This window comes from Polyodon spathula, chromosome 19, assembly GCF_017654505.1.
Source record: "Polyodon spathula isolate WHYD16114869_AA chromosome 19, ASM1765450v1, whole genome shotgun sequence".
NCBI classification, from domain to species: Eukaryota; Metazoa; Chordata; class Actinopteri; order Acipenseriformes; family Polyodontidae; genus Polyodon; species Polyodon spathula.
This window is the reverse complement of record NC_054552.1, coordinates 4,445,984-4,464,660: the sequence shown is the minus strand read 5'-3', so window position 1 is coordinate 4,464,660 and position 18,677 is coordinate 4,445,984. Positions and strand designations below refer to the sequence as shown.

Here is an 18,677-nt window from a genome sequence, read left to right as displayed (position 1 = left end):
TACAGTTTCCAACTCATGTTCTGCAGTGTCTGCTGTTATTTGGTTAAGTTTTTCATTTTAAGTAGTTTTCTTAGCTTTGATTTGGTCGCTGAAGGTGCAAGGCTATAGAACAGCCCTCTCCTTTGTTTTGATCTGCAGGTACGATGTCTGTGTTGGGCAGTGACTCCCTTTTCCGAGGCAGTATCCTCCTGTAAAGCAGGATGGCGCAGCACTCGCAACAGCACACTCTTAATAGGTGCTGACCGACGTAGACTTCACAGTGAAGAAAATGTATTCGTTTAAATGCACAAAATGGTGAAGCCAGTGAAAGCTCAGAAAATGTGTTTATTTTCCTTTAAACTGCTAAACAGCATGCATTCCTTATGTCACTCTATTGACATACAAAGTATTTAAATATGGCCTACAAACTTACAACTCTGCACTCCATGTACATGTGGCATGATTTTCTTGTTAAAATCTTTGCTAGCCATCAACTGTAGACTTTTTTCTGGAAAAAACGATCCATCAAAAAAAACGGGCAAGGAATATTGCAAACACAGGCCCATCTTGCTCGTTTGGTTGTTAGTCCCAAAATCTCATCAAGCAGCTTCTTGAAGGATCCCAGGGTGTCAGCTTCAACAACATTACTGGGGAGTTGATTCCAGACCCTCACAATTCTCTGTGTAAAAAAGTGTCTCCTATTTTCTGTTCTGAATGCCCCTTTTTCTAAACTCCATTTGTGACCCCTGGTCCTTGTTTCTTTTTTCAGGCTGAAAAAGTCCCTTGCGTCGACACTGTCAATACCTTTTAGAATTTTGAATGCTTGAATTAGGTCGCCACGTAGTCTTCTTTGTTCAAGACTGAACAGATTCAATTCTTTTAGCCTGTCTAATGACATGCCTTTTAAGCCCGGAATAATTCTGGTCGCTCTTCTTTGCACTCTTTCTAGAGCAGCAATATCTTTTTTATAGTGAGGTGACCAGAACTGCACACAATATTCAAGATGAGGTCTTACACAACAGTTTTAACATTACTTCCCTTGATTTAAATTCAACACTTTTCACAATGTATCCGAGCTCCTTGTTAGCCTTTTTTATAGCTTCCCCACATTGCCTAGATGAAGACATTTCTGAGTCAACAAAAACTCCTAGGTCTTTTTCATAGATTCCTTCTCCAATTTCAATATCTCCCATATGATATTTATAATGTACATTTTTATTTCCTGCGTGCAGTACCTTACACTTTTCTCTATTAAATGTCATTTGCCATGTATCTGCCCAGTTCTGAATCTTGTCTAGATCATTTTGAATGACCTTTGCTGCTGCAACAGTGTTTGCCACTCCTCCTACTTTTGTGTCGTCTGCAAATTTAACAAGTTTGCTTACTATACCAGAATCTAAATCATTAATGTAGATTAGGAATAGCAGAGGACCTAATACTGATCCCTGTGGTACACCGCTGGTTACCACACTCCATTCTGAGGTTTTTCCTCTAATCAGTACTTTCTGTTTTCTACATGTTAACCACTCCCTAATCCATGTACACGTGTTTCCTTGAATCCCAACTGCGTTCAGTTTGAGAATTAATCTTTTGTGCGGGACTTTGTCAAAAGCTTTCTGGAAATCTAAATAAACCATGTCATATGCTTTGCAATTATCCATTATCGATGTTGCATCCTCAAAAAAATCAAGCAAGTTAGTTAGGCACGATCTCCCTTTCCTAAAACCATGTTGACTGTCTCCCAGTACCCTGTTACCATATAGGTAATTTTCCATTTTGGATCTTATTATAGTTTCCATAAGTTTACATATAATAGAAGTCAGGCTTACTGGTCTGTAGTTACCTGGTTCAGTTTTGTTTCCCTTTTTGTGGATCGGTATTACGTTTGCAATTTTCCAGTCTGTCGGTACCACCCCTGTGTCAAGAGACTGAAAAACTTGTGAAAAGTAATCATTTAACATATTTGCTATTTTTTTTTTTTTCTTCCTCTATGTGTTTGCCAACGAATCTCTTAAACATTTAATCTCCTTATTGAATGTTCTCTTGCTGTTGTAATATTGGAAAAACATTTTGGAATTGGTTTTAGCTTCTTTAGCACAACGTCTATTTCTCTCTTGTGCCTTCTAACTTCCTTTTTGACTTGCGTTTGCAGTTCTGTGTACTCTTTCTGCGTACTTTCTTTTTGGTCCTTTTTTAATGCTCTGTAAAGTGCCTTTTTTCGCTGAATATTTTTTTTAATTGATCTATTAAACCATTTTGGCAATTTAGTTTTACATTTAGATTTGTCTACTTTAGGGATGTAATTGTTTTGCGCCTCTAGTACTACATTTTTGAAGAACAACCATCCTTCTTCTGTGGGTGTTTTCTCTATTTTACTCCAATCTACTTCTGTTAGTCTCTGTTTCATACCTTCATAGTTTGCTTTTCTAAAATTGTAAACCTTAGCTTTAGTCTTTAGAGGTTTTAAAAAACACTTCAAATGAGACCATGTTGTGGTCTGAGTTTGCCAGTGGTTCTCTGACCTCTGTTTTAGTTATTCTATCTTCGTTATTTGAAAAGACTAAATCAAGGCATGCCTCCCCTCTATCGGTGCCTTGACAAATTGTGTTAGGAAGCAGTCATTTGTCATTTCCACCATTTCTATTTCATCCTTCGCGCTACCCACCGGGTTTTCCCATTTTATTTGGGGGAAGTTGAAATCCCCCATTAGTATGGCTTCTCCTTTGCTACACAATTTCTAATGTCATTGCAGATTATTGTGCCCTGAAGGTCTATAATTCTGCTATGGCCTTTTAATTTTTGTCTGTTATTCTGACCCATATTGATTCGGTTTTATTTTCTTTGTCCAGGTTTAACACCTGGGCTTCAAGACTGTTTCTTATGTATAGCGCTACCCCTCCTCCTCTTCTGTCCTGCCTGTCTTTCCTATACAGTGTATACCCACAAATATTATATTCGTCCCCATCACTCTCAGACAACCACGTTTCTGTAACACCTATCACATCATAGTTACCTGTTAGTGCAGTAGCTTCAAGTTCTAAAATTTTGTTTCTGATACTTAGACTCTGAAAAGTTTACACAGTAATCGGGTCACGTATCAGACTGCAGCGGGACCAGAGTCAGGGCAGATATGTAAAAAGTAGGATGAATGAATCCTGTTTTAAATACCATTATACACAGTTACTATATTCACACAATCATTGTTTTGAGATTCAGCTTTTATTAGTGAGCTCCCCTAAATCCCTTCTTTAGATAGATACAGGGTAGCTCTCTGCCATGTGGGTGCTTGAGTGACAGGCAGGAGATCGAGACGGAGGTTGAAGTTGATACAGCCTGCAGGTGAACAGGATTTATTTACATATCAACACACTGATCAGCTCACGTGACACTACCAGCAATGGCAGCGCACAGATCTGCAATCTCTGAACTATTCATCGGTGTTCAATCATAAATGTATGTTGCTGAAGAGGTCTATCATGGCGGATAAACGGTTAGGGTAGATACGAAATGGATTACTGTGTTACAAATTACTGTGTTTAACGAATGCTACACTGCTACATTTATGTAATGACCTGTGAAACAAACAACGTTGTGCCTATTACCTTTTAACAATAAGTGGTGTGTTATGCAAGTGGAGGGTATAGAGGTAGCATGTAAATAAATCCTATATGAAGGAATAATTCATACACAATGTCCATGCGTAATCCAGTTGACCACACCTACGTGTTGCTTACATCTGTATGCTTTGATAAGAAGATACATTACTGTTTGTATATAGCATACTACAAAAGGCTTTCCCTGAAGGTCAAATATAACTTCTGCCATGTGCTGTAAAACCCCCCCCCCCCCCCCCCCCCCCAACCCCCCCCCCCCCCCCCCCCCAACTGGCATGAGTTAGTTTATCATTGTGTTGGGCGAGTAGTCCGCGTGTCAGGGTCGACAAATCCTTCCCTTTTAGGTTAAGTGACTACAAAAACTGATTGTCTCCGTCAAAAATAAACATAGGTCAGTCACAGGAAACAATAACTTTCACGTCATACCAGAAATATATCTGTGGTTTCATAGAAGACAATTGTAACAAGACCACCTCTTACTGTTCCCCCCCCCCCCCCCCCCCCAAAAAAAAAAAAAGAAAATAAGGTGTGCTATTGTATGTGAATGGTTGAAGGTTGAATGTTATGTTAGATAAATATCTTCAACATTGTTGAGAGACAGGTCAATTTCATGACCCGGTTTCCTCTCTGGCATTTGTATAAAAATAATTTACATGAAGGTTTTGAATGTAAGGGCTTAAACAACCTGTTTAAGTGGCTGTTTTTTTTTGTAATTTAAATATTGTGATTATGAATGTAGTTAACAAAGAAGAAATAATTAGTTAGAAGATTGACATAACTATATTATAATAAATAATAATACTAATCTTGATTTTTATATAGTGCCTCTCATAGTAGACCGCCGTCACAAAGCGGTTGCACAGTCACTTACAACAACGTCTCACCCAAAAGACGCAGCACAAGGAGGTTAAGTGACACAATGAGTCAGTGACTGAGCTGGGATTTGAACCGGGGACCTCCTGGTTACAAGCCTGTTTCTTTAACCACTGGACTACACAGTTTAAAATAGGTATAAAGCAGGACATTTTACAGTGGATTTGTAAAGAGCAGCCAATCTGCAGCACTCTAAATAAGTGGCAAAAGATGTCTTAAGAATTAGTGAATAACTGTGAAAGGCAAACCTTAAAGTTATTTTCTAAAGGCAGTGTGCAGGAATTGCTATGTAATGTATTATGAATTTAATGCCAAATGTATTTCTGCACAAACCAAAAAAAGCATGAGTTAGGGTCTTATGGAAACAGAATTCTCCTGGGGTTATGTTAAAATAGAGCAGCACTTTATAAGCTACTGGAAAATAAAAACTACAAACTTTAGGTAATCCGTAGAGTGTCTGTTCCTGTTAAAGTGCTGAACTGTTGGTTAATTTCCTTGATTTCTTATATTTGATAGGTGATTCTTTTAAAATACAGTATATTATTTCGGGACCTTCAATAAACACTGGCATTTTTAGTTCAGGGCTATAATGACAGCCAAATGAAATCCGGATGACGAAAAGGAAAGATAATAAAGTGAGGACAGCTACAGACAAAAGCTGCTGAAGAGGTTTATTGAAAAAGGTGCAGAGCAGTCTAGGCAATGCTCCTAGCAGTGAAAGATTACACCCTGTTTTTTCTTTTTTTTTTTTTTTATCTGACGCTGTGTTGAAAAGTGGGCTCTCTCTATTGTATATTTATTCAGGCATCAATCACAATCAGCAACCCCCCCCCCCCCCCCCCCCCCCCCCCCCCCCCCCCGGTGCCTTGCCGTTTGTCTGTGAAAGCATTGTAATCTTATTTTTATCAGTTCCTTCCTGTACAACTGACAGTTAAAATAGCACAAGTGGGGGTCAGAAATATCTTAATGGATTGTCTTCTTATTGGTGACCAGAGGAAAAGCTGAAACTTCTTCCTGTGATGATAATGGGGATAAGTGATTAGATGACGAAGATTCTCCTCCCCTCTCCCCCACCCCACCCCCCAAAGTCTTTGTAACCTTTGCAAGACTGAACAGGCCATTCAACATAATTCTAATTGGAGAAAAATACTCAGATAGTGTGTTTGAGATAACCCTTGTATATTGTTTAATAATTCCTTTATTGTTCTAAGCCTTATATCTCATTAAAAAGCCAACCGGCACAGCATTGCTAATGTAGAGAAAATGAATTAAAACTGTCAGGTTTTGGCTAGTGTCTTCATCAGTCAGCTTTCCCCATGTAGTCCCACTTGCCTAGATATGAATAGACAAAGGACACAATTACTGCACGATTTCAGGTATTTACATCCACATGTACACAGCACACTAGTAAAGGTGGCTTGAGATGTATAACACATGTGGATTTTAACATGAATCATACATTATTCATTCTTGCCAGTGGTGTTGCATACATGCTTTAACTGTAAAGTTAAGAAAATATTCATTTTAAAGGGAACTCATCCTGTAGCTATAGCTTATACATAACCATGGCCGATGTAGAAGTGTCCCCCAGCTGAATTCAAACCGGGCTGGAAAACCCATTAATTCATTGCAATGAAAATGAAAAATCCACCACTGATGGAAGTGATAAAAACCCAATTTGTCTCTCTCTTTCTCAAACTGAGCATGAACTGCAGATCCAGAACTGCATCTTGCGGCGCTGCACCAGACCTGCAACAATCAAACGCCTGTATTGCACAAAGACCTAATTTTGTTCTTGAGGCCTGAGCCATAAACTGTGACAAGAACAGTCAAGCATGCAGTCTAATCAGATGCATTCTTTTTGCCTAAATGTACATTTTTCGATTGGGGGTTTCATCATGTCACTTCAATTAATTATTTTTCTGCCGGGGAATTAACTTGTCAGAACCCCTATTTTTTTGTTCTCATTGTTCCCATGGATCAAGTTCATGCCTGCCAACGATTATTTTGGCTTGTCTGGTAACCCAACACCAATATTCCAGGGCAAATAGGCACCAGTGCGATGGCTTCTGAATGGGGGTAAGCAACAGCATGCATTCATACGCCATTCCTTTCATTTCTGCCACAGGGGTATAGAAGGTAGGACCGCTTTTATCCTTTATCCAATCTTTTTTTTTTTTTTTATCTGAGCGAATCAAGTTTCAGCAGGCCTTCTTGTTAAAGCCCATACAATGCTATTTACAAATTAGTTTTCATTCCCATTATTTTTCTGCAGAAATGGCTCCATTTCCCTCTTGAAAAACACTGCTGAGGATGTTTGCACATTGTCAGACTTTTCTTCCTGCCATTCAGTATGCTGCATTGTTGCAAAGCCTTCATTGTTTATCCACATTGCACTCTGCGACGTGGTTCTGCGTCCAGCTGAAGGGTGTGTTCTTGCAATCTGTCATGCTACTTGTGGGAACCTTTCTAGAGCAAGTGTCTGATGAATGGTAGATACATTTAGATTTACTTTGACAGGTGTCTGGCAATATTTGAATCTAATCAAGTCTTACATATTGAGCCTATTCCACATTTTTATTTAAGATAAAACATTTTGGGAATAGTAGCAGACAGGTGTTGTATCATGCATTAGAAAATGTAAAGAACCCATGCATTTAAGTATTTCCCTTAAGCATATGAAGGCTTGCAACCCAATTTATTCAGAACGAGTTGTGTCTTTGAGCTTTTATGAAGTACAGTAATTTTATACCAATGCTTTGCAATATAGCCCTTACTTGTGGGTGCGTGCATTTGCTGCTGAGTGACAGGCAGGAGATCAAGACAGAAGTTGAAGTTGACACGCCCCACAGGCTGGCAGGTTTATTTACACACAAAGTGAGAAAAGCTTACGTGACACTACCAACCATGGTAGCTCACTGAAGACATACGGCCAGCGTACAAAAAGCAAAACAAACACATTGCAAAAAACTATCAAATAAACGTTGCCGTAACAATGGCATGTGCTACTCCTAATGCATGGGGGTCCCGCTTGCTCACCTCGCTATACTTTTATGGGGATCAACCATCCCTAAGCTAATCTTTAATGTATCAACACAAACCCTGACTCCGGCTGTTGGCGGTTTTGGCTTCGATCCCGGTTCACCATCACGGCAATCGGAGTATTTCAGCAACGTATTTTGGTCTCTATGTTCGGGTAGCGTGGATGATCTTCAGCCCATTGTCCTTGGCTTTGCACCAACCCTGTGGAGAACAAACAGGACCTCTTTATAGCTGACGCCATGCTGGAACACACCTACCTGCTGATTATCCACAGCTGGCAATCACACACAGCAGGCAGGCTCTCCCAGCAGCGTGAGGTACTACTTCAATCATTTATAATAATTACACACATTTACGCAATACTATTTACAATATATACACAAAACCCACTCTTTGTGTGCAGGGCTCCTGCCCTGCTACACTTTCCTTAAGAGCAGTCCTTGTATGTGGTGATATGTACGGATGTGGAAACTCGGTACAGTTGCAAGTTGTGAAATCATAGCTGATACTACAGGAGAGAACACACCAGTTTTACCGTTCGAATACTAATGGTGCTGACGCTCGCCATTCACTTGACCACAGTAGTTATTATTCAGCCAATTTAGTATGGTGTCAGCCTGGCATTTGCCCCATGTCTGCTCGGTATCAATGGCCAGCAGTTTATCAAACTGAAGCCACTTGGCTCCTATTACCACAAGTTTCAGCACTGTTAATAAACGGTGAAGGCATGGTCATATATAGTGTTTTCTGTCAGGTTGCCTCTCCCCCGGGTGAAATAAAAGTCCTATTAACATGCTCCTCCTCATTGGGCCTGACAGCTTGATCAATTAGGCTCCTCTTAAGATGACCTCTGTGCTACCGTGACAAGAAGGTGAGTCTAAAATGAATGGTGCGGTCGTTTAATGGGTTACCCTGAGCTCAGATTTGTATCTGGCGAAAGCTAGCTCTTTTGCGATGTCTAGGATGGCCGGCCGGCATTAAATCACATCCACGTTTATGGCTGAAGTAATCAACAATGTATACAATCCAGCTTGCATTACTTTCTACATATTTAATATGTGGTGTTGTGAAGGCTATGAGTAGTGTATATGTGAATATTGTATTTTTGATGCAAAAGACTTATGAGCTGTAAATCCTCTTGCATCTTTTAGCACTGCTAAAACTTTCCCTGATAGAAATGACAGTTGTCTGGATTAAGGAGGATCCGATCAAACAGTGATGTGTTCATTGGGTAATCTTTACTGATGCATCATTGACATTCTGTGTTTGAAGAGGCGATCTTCTGTTGAAGAGAGCTTGCTATCTACATCAGTGTTATTGTGACTTAGTCAGGCAGTGTGCCCGGCAGTTGTGTTAGCTAGTCTTGCAGTGGGTAGCACTAAACAAAGCTTGTCCATAAGAACTAGTATGCAGAACCCATCTTTTCCATATTGACTGAAGTCAATGAAATTAACGCAGTAGGTAGAGTAACATTGGGCAATTTAAATACATCGTGCTCCACATTTTGTTTTGTTAAATGCATGACCTTGTAATGTCCCTCAACCTATAAGGTTAATTAAATGTACTTATATCTCTGCACACATTCCTACCAATGAAGCCAAGTATTTCCTGAGTATGTATTAATACTATGGCTTGTGCTGCTGCTTTACTAATCTTTGTAAAACCGTGATGCGATTTACATACTCTATTCCTTAACATGCAGGCTTTAACATCTCACCTAAACTGAAGGAGTCTCTATTCTGGAACTATGGTATCAAAACATGGATCTCTTTTTCTGATATATTCCCAATTGATTGCAATGTTGCAGTCAGTTTTCCACAAGGGAAATGCCTAGCAGTCATAATGATGGTGTGTAAAATTTTATGCAAGGTTAATTTTAGATGCATAGTTGTCATTGTTTATTAATTATGCTTGTACGCTCATGTTTATTTTCTACACATCAAGCATGTTAGACGATCATCTTGCCTCTCCTGAAACTGGTAAATTGGAACCCCAGGTCACTGTGTAATTACTTGCTTAACATAGAGATGTCCTATTTTACAATGTCATTCTGATAGGAGACACACTTTGCACTTACCAAGTTTTAAGAGGTCCAGGAGCCTTTTAGAATGACACTGTGCTCTTCACATATTCTTGTGCATTTGATGAGAGGTATGAAAGTGATTACTGATGCGAAACCTACATTTGAACCTGCGCTTTGCTATGATGTCAGCTATAAAAGAAACAGAAACACGCTGGTATTTTAACTTTAAATACTGTCTGATGAGTTGGTTATAAAGAATATAACCTTTGTGAGTGCAGGGTGCTTAATTCAATATTGTATATTCTGCATACGAGGCTAAATGGATTCTCCCTGACATGAAGCTTCAAGGCAGATGTAGCTTTAACCTATTTTAGGAGCTGTCTAAAAGACAGTCCCATCCAGTCATGTGCCACAGCAGGGCAGTTCTTTTTCTAATCAGCTTAAGAAATGATCTGCTTTTTGATGTAAACTAGATCTGAATGTATTTTGTTCTCACATTAAACATAAGCTGCATGCTTATTTAGGCATGGTTCCAATTCTGTACTTTAACTTTCACAACAGAATCAAGCAAATAAAACCTGTATTTGGGATTACTTCCACCAAAAACCACGAATAGTCTAGTCTTTTGTAGGGGTAGCTATAGATTATCCAGTGTTAGGCACTCTTAGTAGACATGTCTTGTAACATGGTCTTGGTGATAATGGTCTTGACTCTTGCTTTTGTTTGTAATGTTTCTGTAGTGTTTGTGAAGTCTCATTCAGGGCTGGTTCTTCATTTTCAGGACGCCTTGGTTCAATGGTTGGGGTTTTAATCTTCCGAGAGGTCAGTCTCTATTGGACAAATGGAACCTCATTCCAGAGGGCATTGATATCCTCATGACCCACGGACCTCCACTTGGTAAGATAACTCCTTCAGCACGAACTAAGATTAGGTAAAGTTTTCGGCTTGTTGATTTGAATGGAGTTTGCCTGTACAATTAGACCAGCCTGCACTCTTGAGAACAGACATCTTTTCTATCCCGTTGTACTGGTCTATAGATTTCAAAGAGAAAAATACATGCATAGGATGGTCTTAATCATCAGCATCCAGTTTGTATATGCAAATGGTTAGAGGGTCCTTAGCATCTCATTTGCCTTTATAGTGAAATGGCATTGTGTCAATCCAATAAAATACCCAGCTATTTAAAAGTGCAGATGGACAACATTGATGGCATATTTGTTTCCCAGCAAATAATTGTAGTTAAAAGCATATCGCTCTTGAATAACTGTAATTCCATATACAGTAATGCAGTTCAGGCATAAAATAGCTCTTTGGTATGAAATCTCATAAGTTATACAGCATCGCAAAGTAAAGCCCTTAATTACTTACACATGCTTGCTGTTTCACTTCTTTAAACCTTGGTTATGAGTGTAAGTGTACTATACTCTGCTGCACAGCAGGAATGCTGTTTTGCTTTAAAGAGGCTGGAGCTGGAGCAGTGGTAATAAAGCCACAGTGAGGTAGTGTTGCTCTGGATGAAACCTTATCCAGAGAATATGATGGTATTGATTGAATTTCGCCTCAGGTTTCCGAGACTGGGTTCCAAAGGAATTACAGAGGGTCGGCTGTGTGGAGCTCTTGAACACTGTGCAGAGGCGGGTGAGGCCCAAGCTCCATGTGTTCGGAGGCATCCATGAAGGTTAGTGGTAATTGGGTTTTATAGGATGCTCCTGGAATTTACAAGGAAGGGCAGAACCCTGTTTAACCAAGAGTGGCATTTATCAGATCTGCTCTTTATGGATAAAATTAGGGAGGGACATACAACAAAAATGAGTGTTAACAGCAGACCTGGGGTCAATGATAATTGCAATTACAGCTGCAGCAGAATTGTTTGTTGAAATTGAAATTACAAGGCTATTTTGTTCAATTGAAGTTACAATTAGGCTGCAGTAATTAAAATTATAATTACATAACATAAACAACTACTCACTGAATTGCTCCATTACCATTGCAATTGACCCCAGGCCTGGTTAACAGTGCAACAGAAATGTGGATCTTCAGTCAATATGTTGAATGTGATATTTTCTAACATTTCTGTTACACATTGGAACGGGTTGTCTTATTTTGCTTTGTTCCCCTTCTCCCAATAGGTTATGGGATAATGACAGACGGTTATACAACATATATAAATGCTTCAACCTGTACAGTCAGTTTTCAGCCAACCAATCCACCCATCATATTCGACCTCCCAAACCCACAAGGACCCTGAGGCACTAACCCACATCAGGGAGCGTCTAGAAACTACCAGTTTTTTTCTAAAAAAAAATAAGTCCAATGAATCTTACTAAATGTTTCTTTCCAAATTATTTGGTATTTTGTAAACTGCTGGTACAATTTTAAATATTATTTAAAAAAAAAAAAAAAAAAAAAAAAAAGGATAAATGTCATGCTGTTGAAAAATGGATTGGCTCTTTAAAATGAAGCTTTGTGAATTTGTATACCTACCATATATATTTTATTTGCATTTAGCTAGATAAATTGTTAAATGCAGTTGTAATATGTTAACTACCCCTTACAGGACAATTTGGCTTTCATTTGGAGGCGAAGAACACTGCCTTAAACCAGCTGTACATTAAACATGAATTCCCTGTCCTTGTAGTAAAATACTTTTTAAAGTCTTGCTATTTATTTATTACCAGATGAATCAGAAATGAATTAGAAATGAACTTGTTCTTCAAGTAAAACTCAAAGCGCAAAGTTCATATCAAGAAGAATATGGATGATTAATTTGTCTGTAAATGGATAACCTTAATTATACTAAACATAGAGTAGCATTGGAAGCTGAGATGTGTTTTCGGTCACCACTGTGCTTCTCAATCTATTGTTTGTATTTTGTCGTTCAGCTGTGACTCATCTGATTGCAGTTCCGCAGTTCAACAAAATTACAACTTCTTTTGAGTTGCAATTTAAAACCTCCTATTTCCATTTTGAGTCAACTGGCATACTTACTGTACAACCTGACAGAAAACTAATTGCTAAGCTTAAATGCTTCTCTCTCTCTCTCTCTCTCTCTCTCTCTCTCTCTCTCTCTCTCTCTCTCTCTCTCTCTCTCTCTCTCTCTCTCTCTCTATATATATATATATATATATATATATATATATATATATATATATATATACAAGGTTTAGTTGTCCTTTACATTCTAAATCTTACTGTGTTTGTGTTTAATTCTTATTTTGTTCTAATTTTGCACTGTGTGTAAATGCAATCTTGCTAGCACAAAAAAAAAGTTGCCAATAGTTGTTTTGAACTTTGCTACTGTAAATGCTACTGTTTTTTTTCTGACTTTATACTTTGTTTATTGAAATTTAGAAATGCATTATTATTATTTTTGTTTCTTTTAAATTTATTGTGATATTATATATTTAGCCGCCTTTATATGCAAATAAATTGCAAGATTTTTACTTATTACATACCTGTCTTTGTTCGGAACAAAATGTTTGAAACACTGTTGGTTGACAGTGAGTCCTTAGTCTTATGGTTCAGACACAGAATAAACTGCTTAATGTTTGGGGCTAGAGGACTTGCCATTTTCCCATGGCATAAAAAAGTTCATTCGAGTCACAAGTCTGCGAAACCAGCGATTAACTGCCCCTGAAATACAAGCTCAGCTAAATGCTACTAGAAGTACAGATGTTTCAACATCAACTATTCAGAGGAGATTGCGTGAAGCTGGCCTAACTGGAAGAATTGCTGCAAAGAAACCATTGTTAAGAGTGCAGAATAAGAGGAAGAGACTTGCCTGGGCCAAAAAACACAGAAACTGGATGTTTGAGGAGTGGAAGTCGGTCTTATGGACCGATGAGTCAAAATTTGAAATATTTGGGTCCAACTGCAGAGTATTTGTAAGACGCAGAGAGGGTGAGAGCATGAGTTCTGCATGTGTGGTTTCCAATGTCAAGCATGGAGGAGGCAGTGTCATGGTCTGGGGTTGCTTTGCTGGTGACAGAGTTGGTGATCTTTACCAAGTCCACGGCAAGCTCAACCAGCATGGCTATCATAGCATACTTCAGAGGCATACCATTCCATCAGGATTACGGCTAGTTGGGCGGTCCTTCATTCTTCAGCAAGATAATGACCCGAAACACACCTAAAAGTTGTGCAAGAACTATCTGGTGAAGAAGGAAAGTGAAGGACAACTCAATCTAATGACCTGGCCTGCCCAGTGTCCAGACCTCAATCCCACAGAACTTGTATGGGATGAACTGGACAGAAGAGTCAAAGCAAAGCTACCCACAAGTGCCCTATATCTCTGGGAATTGCTGCAGAAGAGATGGGAAGACATGTCGGGTGATTTCCTGCTGAATCTTGTTAACTGAGTGCCTTGTGTTTCTAAGGCTGTTATTAAGGCAAAGACAACATTTTTTTTTTTTTTTTTTTTTTTTTTTGGGAACATTCTTCAAATGAATTTGTTGAGGCTGGAAAATATATAGGTCCACAAAAGTTTCACCTTTAAAGTAATGTCTGGGTCTATACCATAACCCAAACATGATTCCATTAAAATACAAGTGCCTGAATTCAGTTCGCCCCACCCATCTATAGATCAAAGGAGCCAAACCAATTAATTTCCCCCAACCACAAAACAAATTATAGACCCAGACCTGTTTAATCTTGAGCCTTCATTATCATAATCCTCCTTAATCATATTGATATAACCCTAGAAACCAAAATTAAAAAGGTGTGTGTGTGTGTACTCTTGTATTTGTGCTGATCTTCAATAAATTTGAAATTGAATGAACAGAAATACCTGTGGGGGAGAAACACTGCAAAATACAGCAAAAATATCCTTCTAAAAATATCCCTAGAATGGTGCAAGGTACAGAATACTGAAAAAACCCACCCATGTAAAATAGCGTGCAGTGTGCAGAAATCCTGCCAGAATATTAATAAAAGCCTTGCTGTGTTGTATGTTTGCAGATCACTTGTCAAATATCCTTGGCTGTCTAGTGATTTGACTAAACCACAGCAGCTGCTGTTTGGTGCTCAGCTTGGAGCCTTGGTGAAGTTTAGTCTCGCTCTCTTTGTTAGACAGCAAGCTTGCCTCATCTTAAAGAAAGTTTAAACTTTTTACCACTGGCACAATCAAAGATATCCAAACATTCCAGCCATGTGTCTTAGAGGTTTCTAGCTGTGAATACATTAAATAGTGCAGGGATTAACCACATTTACAGCTACCGGAGACACTGGAGTTTGAAAGGGGCACTTAAAGATGACCCACAAAAGCCTTTGTATGTATTATCTTAAAATGTACCTTTGTGATTACTGGTTAAGTTACCTTACTGGTTACATACACATACATATACACCTTACTAGTGTATATCTATCTGTGTGGATAAATAGAAAACAGTCTATTACTGCTTTTATAAAGAGCTCTGGCTTCTAGAAAAAAAAAACTATTACTGCAAAAGATATCAAAGGGAATGTCCTTTGTAATCCTTTTTTTAAAGACAATGAAACATCACCGTTTTTTTTTTTTTAAAAAGCAGCAAAAGATTACATTACAGAATACGGTTATGTAATGACGCAGCCACGATCTGCAAAATTCTGCACCACTTATTAATCATGTAACATAACATTTAGACAGGTGGAACTAATCTCGAGAAATAATAATGGAACATCCAATGGATAGATTTTTATTTTTATTTTATTTGGTCTGTATTTCTAATTTATCCTTTGAATTTCATTAAAAAAATAATGTGGCCTTCTACTTAAAGAACCATTTGCATAAAAAAATGACTGGTTTCTTCCAAAGCTTTGTGCCTCTATGACAGTTTCTGATGTGCCTCATGAACAAGGAGGAGGTGAAGCTGTCCATTTAAGGCTTCAGACCTTTATTTCTCAGCCAGATTGTGAAGTCTATTAATTATCCTAGCCCTGACATAGCCAAGAATTAATAGGTGCACTTGACAAGGATGGCTATTACCCTATGTTGTCCTGACAGCTGCTATTGATATTGGAGATTTGTCAGCTTACCCTTCATGCAGGCTTGATAGATGTTGTGCGCAGTAAAGTGAAGGCTGAAGGGGGATTGACTTTGATACCTAAATGTCTTTTTGATGTCAGCCATATAAATTCTAGTTAGGACTAATTCAGGTGTTCAAAATCAGATCCAAGATGAAATGTTAAGGTAAGCTGCAGATGCAGTGCAAGGTCATAAAATACCTTTTTACATCCGCATCTTGGCAGAAGACACTTGCCTGTGGAAAATAGCATGCCAGCGTCCATATTCAGAAGGTGTATTGAAGCCCTATGAACACGCCAAAGAAATCAGATAGGGGCGTATGCTTGGATACGGTTTCACACAATTCTTACTGGCTTTAAAGGATACTATTATCTCCAGTCTCAGTGTTGAAAAGAAATTGCATATCTTTTTTACAGGAGAACGAACACACTAACAATAGAATAGTATGGTGACAAACTGGTAGGCTGTCTAAAATGTATCTCTGAGACATATGAACATAAAATATATTATACAATTTCAAGGCATAATACACATTGGCAAAGCTAACACCACTGGAGCTGCCGCTTTTTAATATTTTAGTAGCAAAGCATGTGATGATTTCCATTTTAGACAGTTTTGTTTCATTTCAGAGAACTGCAATTATTGCCTTCAGATTGTTTGAGTTAGGACGGTTTTTCTTATGCACTGTCTACACCTATAGCATGCGCACTAAAAAAAAAAAAAAAAAAAAACCTGTAAGATAAGACAAATTGAAAGAAAAGTGTCAGACAAGGCTGGGTTTGTCCGACTGTTAATGTTACATTTCATAAAGTTTTTCAAATACCTCAGTTTTTATTCATACCAGCCTCAGAGATACGTGACATGATAAACTGAGATCATAATTTGGGAGGAAAAAAAAGAGTTTATCTTCCATTTATAATCTGCCAAAACACAAGTGCATATCCCAGTCATTTATGTGCCTGGAGAAAAGCCCATACATCTATATAAAAGTGCTGTGATGTATTTCGTTGCTAGCCTAATGTGCTACTCTGTGCCCTCAATGTTTTGATTCATCTGAGAGCAGCAATCATGTCGACAGGAGCCGTTCTTCAGTTCCCATCAGCAACAACTTCGGGTCAGTTCAAGGTTGCAGCAGGGTCATGAATCTAACGCAGTCGCTGATAGAAGAATTTCCCTTCCACATAACAATGGCAGTAGCAGCTGACACTCTATAGTGGCATTGCACAGCTGGGACACTGCAATGTGTTTTTTTCTTTTTTTTTTTTTTTTTTTTTTTTTGTCATTCTCACTATGAAGCTTTTTAGCCCAAAGTATGAATAACATTGTTTGTAAATTTTAAAAAAACGCTGCAAATTACACACTTGAAAATTGAATAAGATAACATTGTTTTCTAAGTGTTGCATTTTGAACAGGTACTGGTTTTACCACAATTTTTATAATATATCTAGTGCCCTATGTAAAAAAAAAGGAACTCTGCATAACTGGTCTTTGTTTGCTGTTTTGTCTATCGTGCTGTGAGATGCAGAGTGAGATGTATCTCAAACTTTTCCAGCGTAGCTCAATCCAAAACAGGAATAAAGTCCAAACCAAACAGTTTGTGCAAGGTGCACATATTCAGTTTATTAATGAAACAGTTGCGTTCAAAACAGGTTCCAATACAGACTTTAAACAATAGACAGCCCTTTTGGATCGGATAATGACTGTTCCCAATGTAGAAATAAGCATACTTCATATAACGTTATCTAGATGTGTAGAGACTCAAAAGGCTCAGCACAGTCACAACCTCGCTTCCTCACATGGATGGGAGTCAGAGCTAAGCATGACCACCAAACACTAACTGGTGGATACCCTCTATTAAACGACAGTATAAACCACTTGCAGTGCACCTCTTGTATACTGTATATAACTATCAAAAAATATTACTAAAAAAGTATACTATGAATGTTATTACTATAGTCTACTGAAGACCTTGTGTATTTCTGAGCCTGTAGATATATATATATATATATATATATATATATATATATATATATATATATACTATATATATATACACAAACAATTTGTAAAAGGGTGCAGGTTGTATTTAAAGCATTATGGAACTAGCTTTCACTGGGAATTGCCTTCTTTCCACCCAATTCATTCAGCTGTAAATTCAATGTGGCATCTTGGCTGAGTCCTCCTGTGTGAACAATATGTTTTAAAGGAAGATAAAACGCAGGTATCCTTATGCAAAGAAATTGAGTTTTACAAGAAAGAAAGGATTTTTTTTCCCTGGTGCAGCATCTCTACCATGTGGGCAGCAAACATGTTCAGAAAGGCTTAACAGATCTTGAAACAGAACAATTCTATAGACGCACACTGTACCAGTCAGCATGGTGGTACTTTTTACCAACATTATGCTTTTTGTGTGGGTTTTGTAATGTAAATAATAGATAAATACAGATAAATACAGATAACAGAAACTGAGTGTGTGTGTGTGTGTGTGTGTGTGTGTGTGTGTATATATATATATATATATATATAGAATGCTAGGAACCTTTGTCGAGAAAGAATTAGTCATCCACATAAATATAATGCTATTAAATCATGGTTCTTTTATTACCAGAAATATTGTACCTTTGGAAGGAGAACATAGCTTTTCCTGCTCTAGTGGAATTAAACTGTAGCCAAACCATGCACATTACTGAGCAAAACAACTGGACCACATAGATTCAAAGTACAATTATTGGCACTTTATGCACTGAAAGGCCAGCTTTTTATCCACAGTCTGCCTGGGGCCTCTGTTAAGGGTGTGTCGTCACCTCCAATCGCAGAGTCGATGTTCATAGACAGATGTTCTGCTGCAACTGTAATCTCAGGCATCTATAATCTATAACTTCAAATAAAATAAAAAAAATAAAAAAACAAACTACAAGTTATGTTGTCATCTCACGTGAATTTTAAAGCAAATGACAATCTGCACATAGCAAAGTACTGAATTCTTAAAAATGGTACTATATTAACAAACCATGTTTAGAGAAACGTTTCTGTTTAAAATGAACGTGTTTCTCTGACTATTTAAACGTTTTTGTTTTCACTGAAGAGCTGTGAAGCCTTTGTTCCTGGAGACAGTGCCACACATTAAACTGGGATTTACTACAAT

General features: G+C 38.1%; 1 protein-coding gene across 2 annotated transcripts in view; it reads left to right on the top strand.

The window, feature by feature from the left end:
• Window positions 1–12,623, top strand: part of LOC121294262 (metallophosphoesterase MPPED2) — a 40,523-nt gene extending 27,900 nt beyond the window's left edge. For both annotated transcript variants that reach the window (XM_041217824.1, XM_041217825.1), the window contains exons 5-7: window positions 10,313–10,428; window positions 11,096–11,209; window positions 11,661–12,623. In XM_041217824.1, the coding sequence (XP_041073758.1) occupies window positions 10,313–10,428; window positions 11,096–11,209; window positions 11,661–11,779 (349 nt within the window). In that variant the 3' untranslated portion in view covers window positions 11,780–12,623. The remainder of the gene's footprint in view (window positions 1–10,312; window positions 10,429–11,095; window positions 11,210–11,660) is intronic.
• Window positions 12,624–18,677: the final 6,054 nt, after the last annotated feature.